This window comes from Aulonocara stuartgranti, assembly GCF_965226115.1.
Source record: "Aulonocara stuartgranti genome assembly, chromosome: 23".
NCBI classification, from domain to species: domain Eukaryota; kingdom Metazoa; phylum Chordata; class Actinopteri; order Cichliformes; family Cichlidae; genus Aulonocara; species Aulonocara stuartgranti.
The window spans coordinates 29,541,062-29,561,474 of NC_138958.1; the positions used below are offsets into that span (position 1 = coordinate 29,541,062).

General features: G+C 41.5%; 1 protein-coding gene across 1 annotated transcript in view; it reads left to right on the plus strand.

Moving 5' to 3' along the window:
- Window positions 1-20,413, plus strand: part of LOC309701184 (FERM, ARHGEF and pleckstrin domain-containing protein 1-like) — a 69,932-nt gene that overhangs the window by 28,482 nt on the left and 21,037 nt on the right. The window contains exons 3-13 of the mRNA XM_082525237.1: window positions 6,656-6,760; window positions 8,936-8,978; window positions 9,184-9,262; window positions 11,722-11,819; window positions 13,736-13,850; window positions 16,280-16,427; window positions 17,073-17,168; window positions 17,258-17,424; window positions 17,526-17,594; window positions 17,727-17,802; window positions 19,338-19,548. Of these exons, the coding sequence (XP_082381363.1) occupies window positions 6,656-6,760; window positions 8,936-8,978; window positions 9,184-9,262; window positions 11,722-11,819; window positions 13,736-13,850; window positions 16,280-16,427; window positions 17,073-17,168; window positions 17,258-17,424; window positions 17,526-17,594; window positions 17,727-17,802; window positions 19,338-19,548 (1,207 nt within the window). The remainder of the gene's footprint in view (window positions 1-6,655; window positions 6,761-8,935; window positions 8,979-9,183; window positions 9,263-11,721; window positions 11,820-13,735; window positions 13,851-16,279; window positions 16,428-17,072; window positions 17,169-17,257; window positions 17,425-17,525; window positions 17,595-17,726; window positions 17,803-19,337; window positions 19,549-20,413) is intronic.

Consider the following 20,413-nt stretch of genomic DNA (forward strand, 5'->3'; position numbering starts at 1 on the left):
AGACAGGCCTCTGTGTTTCATTGACCTTTTCTCGTGACACGCACTTGATGGAAAATCTTTTTCTTTCTTTTTTTTTTTTTTTACTTTCTTTTTTTTTTTGCTTCGCATAATTAAATTTTTTTCCCTCATTAGCTACATTTTAACACAGCAAGAAGGTGCATAGCAAACATTAGAGAGCTATTGTAATGACTTCTTGAGATTTTTTTTTAAGCATTTTTTTTCTTTTCGCTTGGATGGTTGAATGATACCCGTCAGACTTGAAGCTAGAATCCAGCACCAGTGTACTGGTGGATGGGCACTTAGGTTGGTGGAGCATGCTGCTGGACCTCTAATTATCTTAAATGAGAAAAGCCATGTTGATGTATGGCCCTACAAGAGAGCTGAGTTTAAAAAAAAAAACAAAAACAAAAAAAACCTTAAGCAACATGACACTGGCCTCCACAGGTTGATTTTTGGTGTCTGGAGTTGGAGGATATTTATATTCATTAATGCATCACATATTTCTGGGTTTACATCATTGTGTATCTGATTGTCTGATGGATCAGAGCAAAATTATAGCCCAGCATAAAGTATGATAAAAATGTGCTTCTTTGTGTGTTTCTGGCAGACAGAGAACGCCCCATTGATGGGAGAAGCTGAATGAACTGATTGTGATTTGAAGTGAAAGGATCTCAGTCTGAGCTCTGCAGTGGCCAGTCTGCTCTCTTCAGTTGGATGATTTCAACATACTTATTTTTAGACCCCGACCAAAAGAGAAAAAAAAATTATAAAAGAAAAAAGAAACAAACTACGAACTTGATTTGCCTTGAGGTCCTCTGTCGTTATCATCCTCACTATCTCGGTACATTGCTTTGTATGACACAAAGCCTATTTCTCTTCTCTTGCTGTATGTTTGACCTCAGCTGGATGACCATTTCCTCTGCTGAGACTGTTGCCAAGATCAGAGGAGGTCATGAGAACTGGCTGTACTATTCAATTTTTAAGTACCACTTTCTAGAGTTGAAGCCTCTTTAGAGAACTTGGATTATTTTAGTAATTCCAAGAACTAAGAGTAAAATTTTAATACTAAAATGGGATGTAATGCTAGACTTTATCATTTAACACTAGCTGAAGCTTTTATGGTGTTTTGACTGTTTAATCTAGAGTTTCTCCTTTTCCTGTATTTATGGATATTATTTTTAAACAGAAGATTTGCCTTGAAAAAAGCAGCACACTTTAGACCTCTTGGAAAAGTCAAGCCTCACGGACTACAATTTTTAGTCTCAGCTTTAGAGCAGAAATAAACATGTTTACAGCCTGGTGCAAAAGAAATTGGGACTCTCAGGGATTCTGGTTTTTGTGTTTTGTTTTTAACTTGGCTGTTAAAGTTGTATGCAGTAAAACAGTAACCACACTGACTAACATAATTTTTTGTCACGTTCAGTGTTTAGTTGTACTAAAGCCCAATCCAAGTTCGGTTTCTCTGTGGATGCGTTTATATTGTTTTAAGTCTGTTTCGGTTTGCTAGCCAAAATTAACATCCAATTTAATATTGAGGTTTTGTAGACATGTGACCATTAACCACATGTCTATAACCTATACACCATTTTGGACATGTAACAATCATGGGGACAGGGGAGGATTACTTGAATAAGGCTCCAGTAACTGGCAACCACCTAAATGAGGGAAAAATTAATGTTCCAACCTGCTGTGAGTGGTTCCACGAGGCCGATGGCAACTGTAAGGAAAATGATTGCCAAAGCCTCCGTCACACAGGCCTACAGACCTGCTGGGAACCCCCCATCACTTGAGAAAATTCACCAGCCAGTTGGCAAAAACCTCCTTGTGGTCGCTTTGGTTGTTAGAGTATTGCTGTGGTCATAATTTGAATCCTAGTGACGGACTTGTCTCCAAACAGCTTTCTGAGCTGGGGTTGCCTTCAAAGTTATACCTCTGCTCTGTAGCCAATTTTTTTTCAAAAGACATGAAACATGATAAACTGTAGGCAACTGTGACAATCCTCTAGCAACCATAGTGATAATTAAAAGAATTTTGGTGCAGCACCTTCTTTGAAATCTGTTTGACCCAGCGATGGCCAGAAACCACCTCCAAGAGTCACTACCGACAAGTCAGGGAATACACTTTTTATACAATTTTTCCATAGCAACCGGTGGTGGTGCTACGTTCAATGTGGCGAAAAACTCTTGAGTCACATGAGAAACATAAACACAGTGAAGTACAGATGCACCTTGTTATCAAAGTTGGCTAGTTTTGCAAACTTTGAAACTCCCCTTGTGTACAAATATGGTGGTCACATCCAGTTTCAGAAAGGCCAAGATGGCTGCAATCATCAAATCAGTGGCTATATTCGTCTTTTAAAAACCATTTGATCTCATGAAAATGCAGCAGTGCCTTTGTCAGGCTTCACACTGACAGTTGATTCCCTCAGAGTTTTGTTTTGCTTTATCCCACTTTCCACTTTTGCTTCCTACATCTGAAACAAGTGAATGAAAGTGAAACACCATGAAAATCTACAGTAAACAAGACAAGAAATTCTTGATAACCTTGGAACTGGATTTAACAGAGCTCTCAACGTTCCCCCCTTCTGCATACAACTTTGAAGTCTGAAACCGGCTTCTTTCAGTACTCTGTGGACCAGGTTTAGTGAAGTTTGCCTGCTACTGCATGTTGTTTTTAGAGGTTTGCTTCAGTGCCCAAAAAGAGCTGAGTCTGACCGCGCCTATCGGGTTTGGCATCCTGTTTTCCTCGATTCCCAGCGCTTTAGCGATCACCTTTTAATTCCAGCTCCTCTTTTTTTTTTACCGTTTAAGTTACATTGGGGATTTCTTTTGAGTGCCGGCTAACTGCCGGCTAACTGTTTTGACAGAAAACAGAATACAAACTGGTTAATGAAACTCGCTGCTTTGTTGAAACTGAAGATATGTAAGAAGAGACATGTGAGCCCTGTTATTATAACTGGTATTGATATATATGCATTTCACCTCTGCTCGATCACTGACATTCCCATCTGCATTCCAGTGTGTTGTATTACAGTGCATGTACACTGGCTTACAGTAGTTATTGGAGAGGAGTTTGCTGATATTGGAGGAAATTGCTTCTTTCCAAAACATACTTGGAATTTAGTCTTGATTTCACTTGGATAGTTTTGCCCTAAGAGGAGAGGCTGCACCCTGTTTCAAAAGGTTCAAAACCCTTGGTTAAGTCTAAATCTCCAACTCCATACTTACCAGTATGTGGTTCACTGTGCTGAGTGTTTCTTGGATCACATAATAAAACTCCTGCGTCTCCTCCAAACCCAACATTGCTCTGCACTGCAGAAAACTGGACCCCATATTTTTAAAATTTTGTGCAGGAGATTCCATGGATGTTTTTAGTTAATGGAGCGCATTAGAGAAAATAACACAAGAGAAAAAAGAGAAAATGGTCAAATTAAAAGCAAATAGCTGTTTCACAAATGCTGCTGCAGACAAACCAAACAGGCAGCGCTGAGTGGTTAAGATCAATCATAGGAGTGAAGAACAGAAACATATATCTGGCTACATGTTGAGAAGAAAGAAAGAGGAGGGTGGATTTTTCTCTCCAGACTTGTCCACCTCCTACCCCCCCTTTAAAACCAAGATTACCATTGAACATGCCTGAATCCTGTCCAAACTCCAGAAATCCATGAGCTGTGACATCTGTCACTCTCTCTGTGAAAACATACATACATTCACTACGAGTCCTCAATATCTAGCAGCAGACTGTGTCCATGTCTGGAACCGACATGTTCGGTGTAACTACAGTATGTGGGTGTGTCCCCACAGACTGGTCGGACACATGCGGTAGCCAGATGTTGACAGACTTGGCTCTCATATTGACCTTCAGAGCTCTGACTCCTCCTCTATATTTTCCTTTCCACCTACAGCATAATATATGTGTTTATATGTACTTTTAAAGTACAAAGCCTCTGCTGTGTCAGGAAGATTATTACTTCTAATACTCTGTCCTCCTTGTAAGCGCACATTATCTGTACAGAGGTCCAAAGAGTACAACACTAAGAAAAAAAATGCTTGACATAAATAAAAGCATTTAAATGGTTAAAAACACCACCACAACAAACTGATTGTGCCAGAAATGTTAATCCTGATTATTTTGTTTATTATTGAGGTCATGCTCATTTTTAGATGATTAATCATTAGTCAACTTTAGAAACATTCTGTTATTGAAGTGCCTTATACCACCACTAAATTTTAATTTTAGACCAAACTCCAACCAATCAAAAACCAAATATGTAGATGGGTGGTGGAGTGTTTTTGACCTTGAAGCTTACCTTGCAAGTGCACCTGCAGGGCACAGATGGAGGCCCAGGTGGCAGCAGGCTCACTTTCCTCACATGACCTCCACAGGAGCCACAGGGAGCACGACTAGGGTTTCCACTGGTTCACCTACAATGATTAGAGCTTTAGGGCCCTTAAATAAATCTGCTCATCAAAGGCTTTGTTTTTTCCCCAGAATGTCTTGGCTCAGTCTGAACTAAACGGTGAAGAAGTTTCAGCTTTCAAAGAGGGACAAAAGTGCACTGCTGAAACAAAACATTGCATAACCACTGAATGAATGCAGCAGAGTCATCCTTTTAGCTGTATTATCTTGTTTCCGTTATTGCTGGAAGCAAAAATCATAACAAACTAAATTGTATTAATTACTCAGCCCCCACTCGCCCGCAATTCAGTATTTAGAAGGAAGTCATGTGTAAATGCTTAAATGTCCTGGTAGAAGATGAGTTTACAAGTGTTTTGAGTGTCCTACAGAGAGCAGCACATGTGTAATACGAGGTCAAAGCCAAATTGGAATCAGAGTTTAAATTTTATAGGCGTGACTCTTTTGGATACAAGTCTGCAAATTGTAAAATGTGTCTAACGAGTTTCTTATAAGTGACAGTACATCTACCATATTTAGATCAGTCTGATGCATTATGCTATGGTAACACTAGAGAACAGTAGTTGGAGGCCAAAATTACTGTGATTGTGTTCAAGATGTGGATCAGGTCTGCGATCGCTCAGGCAGTTGCCTTCCTCAAAGCTACTTTGGTTCATCGAGTTGGTAGAAAAACAGCAAAAAGATGGAGTCAGTTTGAAATCAGTTTGCACTTGAATTGGGTTCAGTTGGAAATATCTTTCAATCTGTTTGCAATAATACAGCAAATAACTGTTTATTTAGTGGTCAAACTGTTGCAACAAATTAACTCACATTAACAAGACAGAATCTCAAAGATTTGAAACAGAAAAATAGAAATTCCTCCACAAACTGTGATGTTGTTGCTGCAGGATGATGTTTTAACTGCAAAATGATGTAGGCGCTCAGCACTTAATAATGGTCGTGGCAGATGGCCCCGCCTCTCCCGGAGCCTGGTTCTGCTGGAGGTTTCTTCCTGTGAAAAGAGAGTTTTTCCTTCCCATTGTGTCCAAGTGCTCATTGACGGTCATTTGATTGTCTGGGTTTTCTTTGTATTATTGAAGGGTCTGTACCTTACATTATAAAGCTCCTTGAGGCGACTGGGGTTTTTTGTAATTTTTTGCTCTATAAATAAGGCTGAATTGAATTGAATTAATGGAAGGAAATTAAGTAAACTTTGAAAGTGTGTTGGGTGTAAATTTTGAGCCCATTTTTCAATTTTGCTCTTTTACTTTGGATTTTTCTTCTCGTCCTTCCCTTTTTTTTTTCTTATCTTTTAATTTGCTTGGGAATATTTGTTGCTGGTGTAGGAAAATGATCAAACCATCATTGCAGAGAGAAATGGACATCACACACACACACACACACACACACACACACACACACACACACACACACACACACACGCATACCCACTACCTTCTCCCGATTTTAAGAGCATCCACGCTCTATGTTTTGTCTCCTAGTGAAGCATTAAGTGTTGACTTAAAGTGCAGTTCTCATGATTTAGATGAATATGTGTCATTGGTTGTGTGTGTGCCTGTCAAAGTAAGGAATGTGTGCCTTTCTAACTGCATATTAACCTAACTAGAGCAACTTAAGAATGCATAATAGTACGCTGTAACTTTTCAACAGCTATGCAGAATGGCAGGGTAGTGAACTGCATAGAGAAAATGATTCTGGGCTAATTTTGGGTTTCTGTGCCTGACTATTTTAGCCTCACGTTTGGCTCTCATGTTTTTTGGTGGAATCCAGTGAATCTCAGATTCATGAGGCTTGTACTACTGATGAAGTAAACTAATTGAACAGTGCTTTCCCTCCTCTGCCAGTTCATCATTAAACAGAGCAAAGCTGATGGTGTTGTGTTGCTACTCACTTGCACACTTCTCCTGAGGCATTTTTCTTATTTCTCAATGCTTCCAGCTAATCTCCGACCTCAAACTGTTCATTAGACATCAGCCTGAGGCTTCACATCAGGTTAAAGGTCGGCTGTTTGTTGGTGAGATGAGAAGTTTTAGAAAACTGGAACCACTCACAATCTTTCGAGATATTCTATTGAAAGATAAAAGATAAATGTGGAGACTTCTGATATTAAGGCACTTTAAAGTTGAAAAATCAATTCCATTATCAGCACTCGCCTGATGTATGCACCTGACTTTCCTCCTCTGGCCAGCTGTGTTCTTCAGTTTCCTTTATTTGAATCTTTTTTTTTTCTCTCTTCTAGCAACGTTCACCAGGCAAAGTGCTGTTTGACCTGGTTTGTGCCCATCTCAACCTGGTTGAGGGAGACTATTTTGGACTGGAGTACCAGGACCAGCGGAAGATGACAGTAAGATGCACACATATTGCACCATGGAGTACCTTTAAGTACTTTTAGCTCATTTCTGTTGTTTAAAACCATTTTTTATCTATGCTAACTAGGAAAATGTCTCAAATTAAAACTTCCTTCTCACTTGCCACAAGCTAACTTTAGCTTTAATCACATGGGTACACAGCGTGTGTGGTTGAGGTTGTGCTCAGTCATATAATAGAGGTGTTTGAGGTGCCTTAGGGAAACTCTGCAACAAACTTCGCATTCTGTGTTTCCCCCTTGGCGCTCTTTGGTTTGTCAAAGACAAATGTGGAAGAAAGTCATGCTCTTCATTTTTATGTTAACAAACACTTGGGAAAGCTTTATCACACTGGCGTGTGTGTGTGTGTGTGTGTGTGTGTGTGTGTGTGTGTGTGTGTGTGTGTGTGTGTGTGTGTGTGTGTGTGTGTGTGTGTGTGTGTGTGTGTGTGTGTGTGTGTGTGTGTGTGTGTGTGTGTAGGTAGGCTGAGGACAGGGGAGAGAAACTTCACAAATAAATAAAATATTTTTCTTTTTCTGTAACCACTCTTGTGTGAGAAGTGTTTCAGATATAAATGAGCCTGGATTTAGGTTTTCTATGCTCCAAAAAGCAGCAGCTCGCTGTATAGTGTTTTGTAGACTTGCTGTATGTTACTGGGGCTGTCTATAGTTTTAATCCTTTTGTTTACTTCACTTTCTATTAATGCAATTAATAAATTTAAAAAACTTGTAAAGAAGAATTTTGCTGCAAGACAACAGTAAGTCTGTAACTCAGAGATGGACTGATCCATTCTGTCGAAACACATGAACACAAGCTCTTTAATGTATCTAAACACAGGCAGTCGCTGTGCTTACCAGTGCCTCGGGCATGAGAGCTGTTGTTTTGAAGTGGATCAGTGGAACAAATGATGTAATGCTGAAGAAATGATTACAACTTTGTCAAGACAAATACTCAGAAAGCAGACCCACATGCACATAACAAATGAGGCTGTCCGTCAAGCAGATCGCCCGCATTGAAACATCGCTATATATCAAAGACATTCACACTGAATCTGCTTACAACGTAGCCATCATAACACTGCCATCATATTCAACGGTATCGTTTGTGCTAATACAGTTCTGAGCTTCAGCTACTGCTAAACCCCAAATAAGGACTTTTTTGGGTATTTTCACTTTCCTTTCTCTTGGCATTTGTTATAGAAATATAAAAGACTGGTTTCACCCAGTATCTGTGAGCTCCTCCTACACCATCGGGAGTTGAGCAGCCAAAACTGGCACACAGGTACATCTTAGACCCCTGAAAGTTCTTATCTATATCATTACATAATAACGTAATCTTGTTGCCTGGTAACCACCTATGATCAGGTCAAGATGACCCGTTTGTAGCACCGTAACACCTTGGATAAGCATCACATTATTTTAATTTCACAACAGTGATATGTAAGTTATATCCCCCAAAAATGCTTTGGTGACAATGTTTTGCTAAGTTTGTGCATTTGTAGCATTTCTGCAGGAGTATGTGCCTTGCAAAAGCATCATATCATTTCAGCAACATCTCAATTATTTCCACAAACCTTGAATTATGTATGATATATGATGACATGTCATGTTGCCTGGCAGCCACCTAACAGTGGACTAAAGTCAGAGACCAAACATTACTGTAGCATGAGCATGGACCAGTCATTTAGTAAATGCACATTAAAAAATGTCCAAAGCAAATGTGCAGTGCTTTTTTTAAACAGGAGAAGAATGAATATATGTTATTTTAATCGATATAATAGTTTTAACGTATTTTCTTTGAAAGAAATTCTGCTTTTCCTTCTATTAACAAATTATAGCTGAAAATAGCTCTCTTTTTAGTAAGTGTCCAGCAGATTTGGGAATTATTATGAACTGTGGACCCATGAACTGAACCATTTGAAGGAAAATAAATGAGATAAAATAAATAGATACAGGAGTTTTAAAGGTTAGTAATTATCAGGTGGTGTCTGCTACACGTAGGACCTCAGGTTTCACTAAAGTCTTTAATATTTCCAGTGAAATGATCTCTTTTCTCACAGCTGGAACAAACATGCACATTAGTTGAAAATGAATCATTTTTGTAGCTAGAGATGAAAATCAGGTATCCGTCTTTAAGGCACTAATGAAAGTAAAGCTGTTCCCTGATGCCCGCAGGTGTGGCTGGATCTTTTGAAGCCGACACTGAAGCAGATCAGACGTAAGTCACTCTCAGATCCCATCCCGTCTTTCATCCTTCAAACGCCTCTGTGCTTCAAACTAAAACACAAATCCAAACTCTTCTTAACTCAGACATTAGACACTCCCACTAATAGTAGTAAACGGATATTTCCTCTGCAGCCTTTCTGCATCTCTCCACTCTGTCTCGTTCTTCCTAACCACATCCCGTTATTTCCCTCCTCCAGGGCCTAAAAACACCATCCTTCGTTTTGTGGTGAAGTTCTTCCCTCCTGACCACACGCAGCTCTTGGAGGAGCTGACTCGGTAGGTCTTCCACGCACAGAAACCACACCTATCTGAAGAAGAAGCTCCCAAATTAAAAGACATGCTGTTCAGCATTTGGTTTCCTGTCTGGTCAGCGTGATTTCAGTCCTTCACCAGGAATTTTTAAGGACAATTTATGATTTACAGCTGCATCCAAACATGAGGCAGAAGTCTTGTATATTTCTTGTTGTCTGCCTGTTGTTGTTTTTGGTCAGACCCTTAGCATTTATAACACATTTATATGCCTGACATCAAATAAGCCGTTTTGTCTTTTCTGGACCCAAACATATTTTTGTCATCTGGGAACAAGGCTCAATAAACCTTCTGGTATTCCAAGCCAGCTGAAAGGAAGTCAAAGAAGATGAATGGTCTGACCACTTCTGGCCTTTTAATCATAGTTTAACCCTGGAAGATTGGTTTTCCAGATAAAATCGATCTCTTTTTTTTGGTCCTGATTCCCACCTATTCCCTCTGTCCTTTGCTTAAAAAGTGTAGCGTTATCTGCAGACCATCAAGTCCACCTTCTTGTTTAGTTTAGTGTGACGGAGCCTAGCGGGACCCTTCTGGACTGTTTCTGTTTGTCGGAGCTGATTTAGGACACACGCAGAAATTCTCGGTCACTTGGCTAAAACATAAATAGGACAATTATCTGACCTTCCACATTTTTCCCATGGTGCTGACACTCCTACAGCCACCCAGCTGGGCTCAACCCTCTCGAGGCAGGCGTTGCCGATTTGCAACAGTTAAAAACTAACAACCTGATTACCCCACATACATATTTTATGAGGTTTTTTTACTCAGAAGTACCACTGCAGGACTTGGTTGTGCATTAGCAACAAAAAGTTTAATTTGAGCCTGAGCGGGTTAATTTGAGATGATGGCAAATCAGGAAGCACTAAAGTTACCTGTAGAAATAAAGTTATAGTTATACCCACTGTAGTGAAATCCTACATCTTACTATTGATTCCTGTCACCAGCTCACTGTAGATAAAAGTAGGAGAGATTATTCCACTGACCTCATATCATCTCTGATTGTGTCAGTGGACGAACATGAAGTAGACACATAGTTGTTTCTTTTCCCCTTTTGTTTGGCTCCCACAGTGTTGCCGCTGTCAGTGTTTCCTTTGATGAGTAATGTAAGCACAGATGGAAGAAAGGCTTCCTTGTGTGTATATCAAGCTGTTAACCTCCTATTAGCTGCTGATTACTGAATCTTCACCCCCAACCGGTTGTGTGACATTTATTTTTTTGGTGCTGTATAAACCAGAGCACTCGAGAGAGCATATCAACAACAACAAAAGCTTTGACCTTGGGTGCTAACAAAAAGGTCAAGGTCTAATGCTTAGTCAACCTTGGTCATCATGACCCCTGAAGCCTTGTGTATTCTTGTGAAGTTTGAAGACAATCCATGGAAAGATTGTGGGTAGTATAAAGTTTTTACTTATCCAGTAGTTACTAGTACCTACCATCACAAGTGATCTGCTCGTGATGGTAGGTACTAGTAAAACGTATGACGCCTTTTGTATGGCCTGTTTTAACAACGTGCTAACCTTATTTACAATCAATATTGTATGGATGTAATAATGGTGCTAAAGATACAGAGGGCTGTACCTTATGTACCTTCTCTTTTCAGGGGGTGAGAATAAAATTGAATTGAAATCAGAAATGGGATCTGCTCCCAATAACAGTGCTACTCCAGTATGGTCAAGGCCGCTGGATTGACCTGATGTTTTTCAGTCTAAATAAGTGCAGCTTTCTTGTGTAATAACATTCTGCACTGAAAGCCTCATTAACTTTGCTAGCGAGGTAATCACGCAGCAAAACAGTTGAATTGGATTTTACATTAAAAGGTGCCTCAGATCATTGATCACACTCTCACATGGATTCACTCTGAATGCAGTCAACTGTTTGCCCACATACAGTGAATAGAAAGGCAGCGAATCAGGTTTAAAGGTTGTGGGAGATGAACATGCGGACCTTGAATACTTTTTCCGGTGATGCCGTTTACATTGAATTCTGGCGTGCTCCTACAGGGTGATGTTGCCTACAGGCTTTTTTCCTTTTATTAAGCCTCCCACTGTCGTTGTTGGGCTTTCTTAATTAAAATGTGACATCACAGCCCGGCAGCATGTGCATACACGGGTGCACATGCTTGTGTCTGTGACTCTCATTAAGCCCTCATCATGGCGTAAGTAGCCGCCTGTATAATGATTAACAAAACCCGCAATTAGGGTCAGTTTAAAGGCAGTAGATGCAAAGCAGCGGGCATACACAGGGTTTCTCTCTAAATGCCATCACTTTAATGGTTATGAGATTGGCTCTAACATTGTAAGTTGCTGCGTTTATGGAGTGTGCATTAACCCCTGTAACCTTTCCCCAAACTTCTGTTTTTCATCTTCCTTTTCCTCCATCCCCACAATCTTTCTATTTTTTTGTTTGTTTGTTTATTTTTCCTCCAGGTATCTGTTTGCTCTACAGATTAAACGCGACCTGGCCTGTGGTCGTCTGATCTGCAACGACACGAGCGCCGCTCTCATGGTCTCCCACATTATTCAGTGTGAGTTTTAACACGAAAAGTATTCAAGAATCTGATGTTTGGAAGGCGCTGAAGCACACAAACGAGTCCCTTTTTAGATGATTTTGACATGCTGTGAATGTCATCAAATCATAACAGCAGTCGATGACTGGAAAACAATTAATTAAAATATGCAGAGGTTGTTGAGGTTCCTTTTTGCCTTCACAGTTCAGGGTAATCATTAATAATCACAGCAACTGTATTGATTCGTATAACTTTAATTTTTAATTTGCATCAGTGTAGAGGGGGGGGAAAAGAAGAAATTAAAATCCATGCTTTGCAAAAAGCATGTATGCAAATTAAACGGGAATAAATTAAACTTGAGCCTGAACGTAATTTGATGTCTGAGAGCTGTCGGACCGAATAAAAAGGCAGAAATCTGCACACTGGTTACTTGGCGGCACGGTGGCACGGTGGTTAGCACTGTTGCTGCACAGCAAGAAGGTCCTGAGTTCAATTCCACCATCAGGCCGGGGTCTTTCTGTGTGGAGTTTGCATGTTCTCCCTGTGTTTGCGTGGGTTCCCTCCGGTTACTCCGGCTTCCTCCCACTGTCCAAAGACATGCAGCTTGTGGGGATAGGTTAATTGGATAATCCAAATTGTCACTAGGTATGAATGTGAGTGCGAATGGTTGTCTGTCCCTGTGTGTTGGCCCTGCGACAGACTGGCGACCTGTCCAGGGTGTACCCTGCCTCTCGCCCTATGACAGCTGGGATAGGCTCCAGTGCCCCCCGCGACCCTGAAAAGGATAAGTGGAAGCGAATCGATGGATGGTTACTTGGGTTATTCATTAACGCTTTAGCAGCAAAGTGGGTGGAAGTGATGAAGCCTTTCAAGGCAGGAAAGAGCACTCTTGTTACTCACAGCTTCCTTTCGTTCATCACATGACAGATGCCAGGCTAAAGGCCATTGTGCCACCCAGTAAATGCCTTTCATGTTGAGAGGTGTTGGATTCTTCACTGTCTCTGAAGTCATCAGCTATCCTTTGGTGCCTCCAGGACAACTGCTGATATTTTGGGGCTTTCGCTGTCATCTGTCAATGAGTACACATTGACAGTCTGCTCATCATCAGACAGTAGCTGACTGCATTTCACCAGATATGGCCCCTCTTGCTTGCTTAAATCTGAGGGGTCAGTTGCCTGCAGATACTGCATATTCATATGCAGATAGCTTTTAATAGTTACTAAAATTTCCTTGTCTGAAAATATCTTTGGCCTCTGTGAAGGTTCTATTATAATGTAAATGCTTTGCTTATGTAGATGACTGACTGTAAATCAACAGATTCATTACAGAGATTCCCTGTGGGGGTAATTTCAGCACCACTTACTGTGTTTTATACCAAGTAAATGACAACGAACATAAATACAAAACAGCCTCCTTCAACACTTACAGTAATACCAACGGGAACCACCATAGCATTACAATCTCAATCACCTCTCATTTATAATTGTAAGCGTTATAGTTGAATGAAGTGTGAGCATGTGGTCGTCTACAGGATGCAGACTTTATGGTCGCGATTCGTCACAACGACCATTGTACCTCAGCTCTGTAAATGGAGGATATAGGATCTTGACTCCGTCTTTCAGATGCTGCTAAGGTACAGCGCTGTATACTGAAGGATATTGCTCAGTTGTCATAGCAACTGTCAGTGCTCAGCCCGTATGTGCACCTGCAGGCAGTACAGTATATGGGGGTGCTGCTGGTATAAAACAGATGGGGACGCATGCATCAGTATACTTCATCTACAACAGAGTTGCCAAGGTTGGTTTGTGGATGAGGAAAAGGCCTTTTAACTCTTTTTTTTTTTCCCTCAACACTCTGCATCTTTATTTTAATCAGCTCCTAACCTTCCTCGTCCTCACTTTAAATAAATATCCATTTTCTTTTCCCTCCACCAGCTGAGATCGGAGACTTCGATGAGACCCAGAGCTGGCAGCACCTCCTTCACAATAAGTATCTGCCCGACCAAGACGCCATTAGAGACGAGATCATAGACTGCCACCGCGAGCATGTGTGAGTTATCTCGTGTGCACGTCCACACATGGATTGCTTATTAGATGTGGGTTCCAGTGAATTCAGGGTTTTCTCTATGCTTTGTGGGAATCAGCATGGGTTTAATCTGCACAGTGTCCAAAAAAATGGCAACCAATGTAGGTTTTCAGCCCCTCCCAGTAACTTGAATGGGATTCAAACCCCACTCTCCCATGTGGAAGTCGTGTACACACCCGGCTACTCTACCATGTCTTACTAACTTCATAGCCTTCATGCTCTCTTACTCTATACTTTGCCGGCCTGAGATGTGGGGCAGTAACAATAAAAGTGCCCAAGTTAAATAAGGAGACTAAGAAGAAAAAACAAAACAAAACAGTTATTATCAATAAAATGAAAGCAGGCAGAACACCTGCTGTTACCATCAAAAACAAGGAAATATGGGTTAAAACAACTAAAGAGTAACCTGATTGCTGATTGGAGTAGACTATTAGGAGTAGTATCTAAGTCAGGAGAGAGAGCATGAGGCTCAGACGGGGCCCTGCAAGTTCAGCATCCCCAGGGTATCTTCCTGTAATACATCTTCACTTATCAGCAATCAGGTTAAGCAGTCACACAGAAGTGGTTATCAGATGGATAAGCAGATAACACAGGGGTTCGTCATTTAAGCCGGTCACATTAAAGTGCATTGGCAGCATTTGACAAATTGCAAGCATGCGTCTGAGAGCAACCTAAGTTAAATACAATTTTAAAAAGCAAATTCAACCATATGTGTATAGACTGCACGCTAATTTGATATAGTGTCTGTTACTACAAATACATGGCCTGTTTCAGGATCGGATATTAACACACTATTAGTATTAGACCCTAAAATTATTGTAAGTTGAAATTAAATAAAGTTGCATCAGGAAAACACAAACACATGGAAAAACCTTAGACCCTCCTACTGTCCTTTCACAGCTCTGAGAGATTTTCCAGGAAGTGATGCTGTTTTCCAGAGAATTGATTAGTCAGTAGGCAGTGATGTCATGCCTGATGAGCTCTTATCTGGAACATAACCTGTTTCTGAGCCGGTTAATTTTCAGGTTTGCCTTTAGGTCATCTAAAAAACAATCAAGTCTCCTTATGAATCAATTATTTTACTAGAAGATCAAACTACTTGAGTTACAAAATTCTGGCAAATAATGGTTATCATGATCCTTAATGTTTCTTCCTCTCTTCACGTTTCCCTTTCCCACCGGATCATGATTGACTTCCAACATAGCTGCATTATCTGAAATTAATATAAAGGATTTAAAATCTGATCAGCTTTGGTGGATTAAGTGAACACAGTTCTGTGTATACATGATTCATGGGGGGAGGAAGCCTTTAGTAATCACAAACATAAACTCCACCAGTTTCACAGTATGTTAGCATGAATGTCAAGAGGTTATTAACAATCAGGTCATTCTAACAGTACCAAAGCAGCACTGTTTACCTGCAAACAGCAAGATTATCCTTGCTTAGAAAACAATACTGAGCTGAGGTACAGATCAGTTTCTAGGTGGCAAGCTCAGAGGTGTCAGGAGAGATATGTTTGTCATATATAAACACACACCAAGCTCGCATAATTCCAGTCTGCAATGCAAAGATATTTATCTGTTTATTCAAATATACACCCCCCAAACACACACCCATAAGTCTCCCTCCTGCAGAGAGGTTTATCTTCTAACCACAACAGCCAGCACACACTCACATTCACACACTTCTAAATCTCTCCCCTGCAGAGCTGGCTATCTGCAAACATACCACTTGGCACTCCTACTGTGCCCCTGGGACCACACACACAGACACACACACATCATGTATTTCATTTCCATGCTGCTGGCAGCAAATAAATAAATGAGATTCTTTTCTGGACATGCAAAACCCTCCCTTAACCACCAATAATGTATGAAGCGCCTTGAGGCGACTTTTGTTGTGATTTGGCGCTATATAAATAAAATTGAATTGAATTGAATAAGAGCTGAAAAACAAACTTGTTGATCATCAGTCACCGTCACACCGTGCACCGCACACCCGTTCTCCCCTCACCCTCCTCTCCGCCTTGCCTCCCTTCAATCCTTCACCCTCCCCTTAGCCGACACAGGAAGGAAATGGCCAATTCAGCCGCTTATACAGGAAACAGGAAGCTATTTTCAGATTTTGTGAGGAAACAAACTTTGTGTGGATTTTGTGGCTGATTTCTTCCTCCCCGCTGTGGGTGCCGCAGTGTATTTTAAGGCTGACCCATGTTTTTAAATTCTCAGTATACCCCTGAGATGCACAGTTTAAGCTGTGACTCATTACCTCTTGGTTAGAGGAATTGATTTTCTTACACACTGAGAGCAAGTCTTGAACACTAACTAAGACGAATGGCTTAAATGAGCTGCTGATTGATCGCTGATAGTTTGATGCATCTCTCTTCTCCACAGCGGGCAGACGCCGGCAGAGTCGGACTATCAGCTGCTTGAAATCGCACGGCGGTTAGAGATGTATGGTGTTCGCTTACACCCGGCGAAGGACCGCGAGGGTACTAAACTCAGCCTGGCTGTAGCAAACAGTGGGGTACTGGTTTTCCAGGTAAAATCTTCAATAAGTAGGGGCCATAAAAGGTTTTTGGGGCTTGGGTGGGGCAGTTGGCTAAAAATTGATATTTTCTAGGTGAACACCAACGGTTTTTCGACACACATTAACAAGGCTGACAAATATGTTTTGTATGAGTTGTAAATGCTTTAGATATTTTATAGAAGAAAGAAGGAAGGGAGTCTTAGTCTTAGTATCATAGTACCCTCAACTCAAGGTGGAAGGTTTTCTCCACTGACAACACCGAGATATTAGGCACAGCAATTAACAGATGGTGGTTGCTGCTGCTCGGCTGCAGTTCAGGCAGTTTTTTTTTAATGGTGCTCTGACCTGACACTCTCAAACATAACACACAAAACATGCCATAGAACAGTGGATGCACTCTCTTTTGACCAGGCTGACCCCAATTAAGTCCAGTCTGCGCTGTTTCACTGCCCTGATTTTTTTTTTTGCCACATCTTCAAAGAGTGCTGAGATCTTTTAAAATTTGGCTGATATGACAAATCGATTAATTGGTTCCTGACGTTTTGTGGTAAGCCTCCACCCAACTCATCTGGTAAGGAATGTACCGCCTGGTAGTTTTGGGTTTGTTTTCAATTTTGCTTGTGCTGTCTTAACTGATTCTGATTTTTCTGTATTCAGGGGAACACAAAAATTAACTCTTTCAACTGGTCCAAGATCCGTAAACTCAGCTTCAAACGTAAAAGGTTCCTAATCAAGCTTAGAGCCGACCCCACTGTAAGTTCATGCGACGTTTCCTTTCTTTTCTTGCCTCGCCTTTTCTCTTTCTGCTTTCTGTGCTTATATTTGTTGCTGTATCCTCCCAGCAGAATGCCCACCATGACACGCTGGAGTTTGCCATGGCCAGCAGGGACTGCTGTAAGGTTTTCTGGAAGATCTGTGTCGAGTACCATGCCTTCTTCAGACTCTTTGAGGAGCCCAAACCAAAACCCAAGCCCGTCCTCTTCACCCGAGGATCCTCATTCCGGTTCAGGTAAGAAGAGGAAAGAAAAAAGAGACTGAAAGTGAACTCCTCTTTTTAAAATATTTTGGTTTCGTATCAACTGGTCTTCTTTCCGTGTCCTCTACCTGCAGTGGTCGAACCCAGAAGCAAATCATTGATTACGTTAAAGACTCCGAGCCCAAGAAAGTTCCATTTGAAAGGTGTAGTGTTCCTCCTTCGTTTTACCAAGACTGAGCCAAGCTACTGAAGTTAAATGTAATCAAATTTCTCGGTCGCTGATTAGTCGTATATGGTATAATCTCATCTGTTTCCCTGCTTTTTTTTTTTTTCAGGAAGCACAGTAAGATCCTGTCCAACAGCAGCATATCCCCTCAGTCTGCCTCCACAAGATCACATGTGCCAAAAGAGGTAATGCGAGCTTAAAACTTTTCTAGAAACCCATTATTAATGACACCCACAACCATTAGCAGGTTAGTGTTTATGCAAAAAAGCATGAGCCAAAACTGCGCATACAAAACTACACTGCACTGTTATATTGTGCTATTGCATGCACAATATCTCCAGGATGTTTCGTCTGAGATCGGAGGTCAAAATTAGGCACGTATAGTTGAGGCAGTTAGTCTTTGTTGCATTACTTGAAAAACATGTTTGCGTTTTTATATCCATTTCTGGCCTTTGACAAAGTAGTGTATTCTATGCTTGAATTAGGTTGTTTTTTGTTTGTTTTTTAATTTGGCAGTCCTGGTATTTTTACTTTAGTGTAAGATCAGAAACTCTTTGGGAAACCAAGCTGAACAATACCCACATGCTTCCTGTTGGCTAACACCTGGTAACAAAGCTATTTCCCAAAGCTTAGCTAGCGGGCTAACTTTAGCTTGCTTGGTGATGGAGTTCTGTTTGTGTTAGGAGCTGGTCGTTACTGATGAGAAAGTAGCAGTATGTTATAAAAAGTATAAAATAACTGCTTACCGTTTTAGTTTAACAATAACTAAAGTAACTAAACCTTGTAACTCTTCAGGAACTGCACAATACTGTCACATAATTAAACTGACAAATATTTTATTTTCTGCCTGGGATGTTGTATCTTTGGCCAAGCTTTTTAATCAGCTGCTTAAAGCCCTGCTTTTCCAACACATAACCCCCACCGTAAAATCCATGGGTGCTTGGAGTTATTGGTTGGCATTACGTTCACACTTCATGCTGCTAGCATATCCTGCTATCTTTGCCTCAATGAGCAATATGAGTTTCTTTTACACTTTCAGCAGGAATAGTTTTCTTGCATATCAAAGTACTGTGTTTTGTGAGAGGTTGTTGAAGTAGCTCCGTATTTAGGTACTAAATCAACATTGGGGGCTGACATTGGCTCTCACTCTTAGACATGCTCAGGCTTGTCTTGTCTGAATTATCCTTCAGTCTATGCCATAACCTGATGGGCACCTCCTGAGAAATCTAACTACATGTCAGGTTAACTCAACCCACAAGTGTTTTGAATTAATCAGTGAGAGAATAACAATCATTGCCTCAGTATAAAGAATAATAGTCATAGCGTAAATGTATGGACTCAGAAATGTCAACTACCAAAATAGTGTGAGGGAAAGTACAGTAGAAAACCAGAGGGAGAAATATGTTTACCTTTACTTGGAACTGCATTAGAAAACGCCGAAACACAACCACACGATAATTAACAAGCTTTTTTTTTTCTTCTTCTTTTTTTAAAAATCACTCCTCAGCATCTTTGTTTACATCTGGAGCTGTGATTACAAAGCTTGTGTACCCATGCCGTTCCAGGGAGTGAAAATGTGTAACTGAGTGCTTGCTCTAAGGCTGTCCCTGTAATAGAGCCCAAATAAATAACAGTTTTATCCTTTATTATTCCCCCCTTTTAACCTTTCATTCCTTCTTCACTCCATGTTCTGTCTTTTCTCCCCTCTTGTTATTTGCAGAGTGCCACGTCGATCCCGTTAGCAGACCAGCCTGACTCAGACAGATTGAGCCATCTGGCTGTACCTAATGGTTCGGAGGAGCCACAGGCGGTCACGCCCCCCACCAACGGTCTTCATGGCCTAACGGCAGCGCCTGGCTCAGACCCGACTCAGCCCCGACAGAACCACCACGTTGCGGGATCAGTACTGGACCAGCAGCTCCTCAACCCAGGTCCATCCTGCAGGGCAAACAAAGGCAGCAGCTCTTCTATTCCTTACATAGACTGCAGCGACATAGACAGTGAATGTGATGTGACAAAGAACAACAGGGCTACCCGGGGTCACAGCAATGCAAATGACAGCAATGAGGATGAGCCTTGTGCTTATAGTAGGCACTTGGGTAGTCCTGGTCGAAATGGGGGGCAAGCTGGGAGGCTGTTTGGGGCTGTTAATGGGTTCTATCACACCAATCACCAAGGGCTGATGCAGCAGGGTATGGTGGGGAAGCAGCAGCAAAGCATGCAGGGTAACAGGAACACTGTAAATCAGTCTCCTGTGTGTAACAAGTTTAATGTGAGTCACGAGCTAACAGATGAGGACGTTTTGACAAATGGGCGTCTCCCGCTCCACAGCACGCTGTTAGATGAGATCTTTCAGGGGCGAGACAAGCGAGGTGCAGTGTTGGGTCGTCCATTAGGAACCGGGACACGCAGTCAGTGCTCCAGCCCGGTGATCAGCAGCTTCCATCACCGCACAAACTCACTCAGTCACTCAGAGATGACAAACGGTCACAGTCAGCCACGTTCAGCTTCGCGGTGGGATGACGGCGGGCATTATTTCAGTAAACGTCCTGGAGCGCTCCCTGTGGAGACTCCCACGGTCCCGCCATCATCCCATCCACAAAACCACTATGGCAGCTACTCCCCGATCGCCTCAAACCGCACTTCGCCAAATCTGGCTAAACCGTACTACAACAACAATAACATGAGGAACCGCTCTGACACTGACCCATTCATTCTCAGCCAGCTGACATCGACACCCATCAACCACCGCAATCGCTCTGGGCTGCACGCCAAAACTCCTGGCTCTGCCCCACT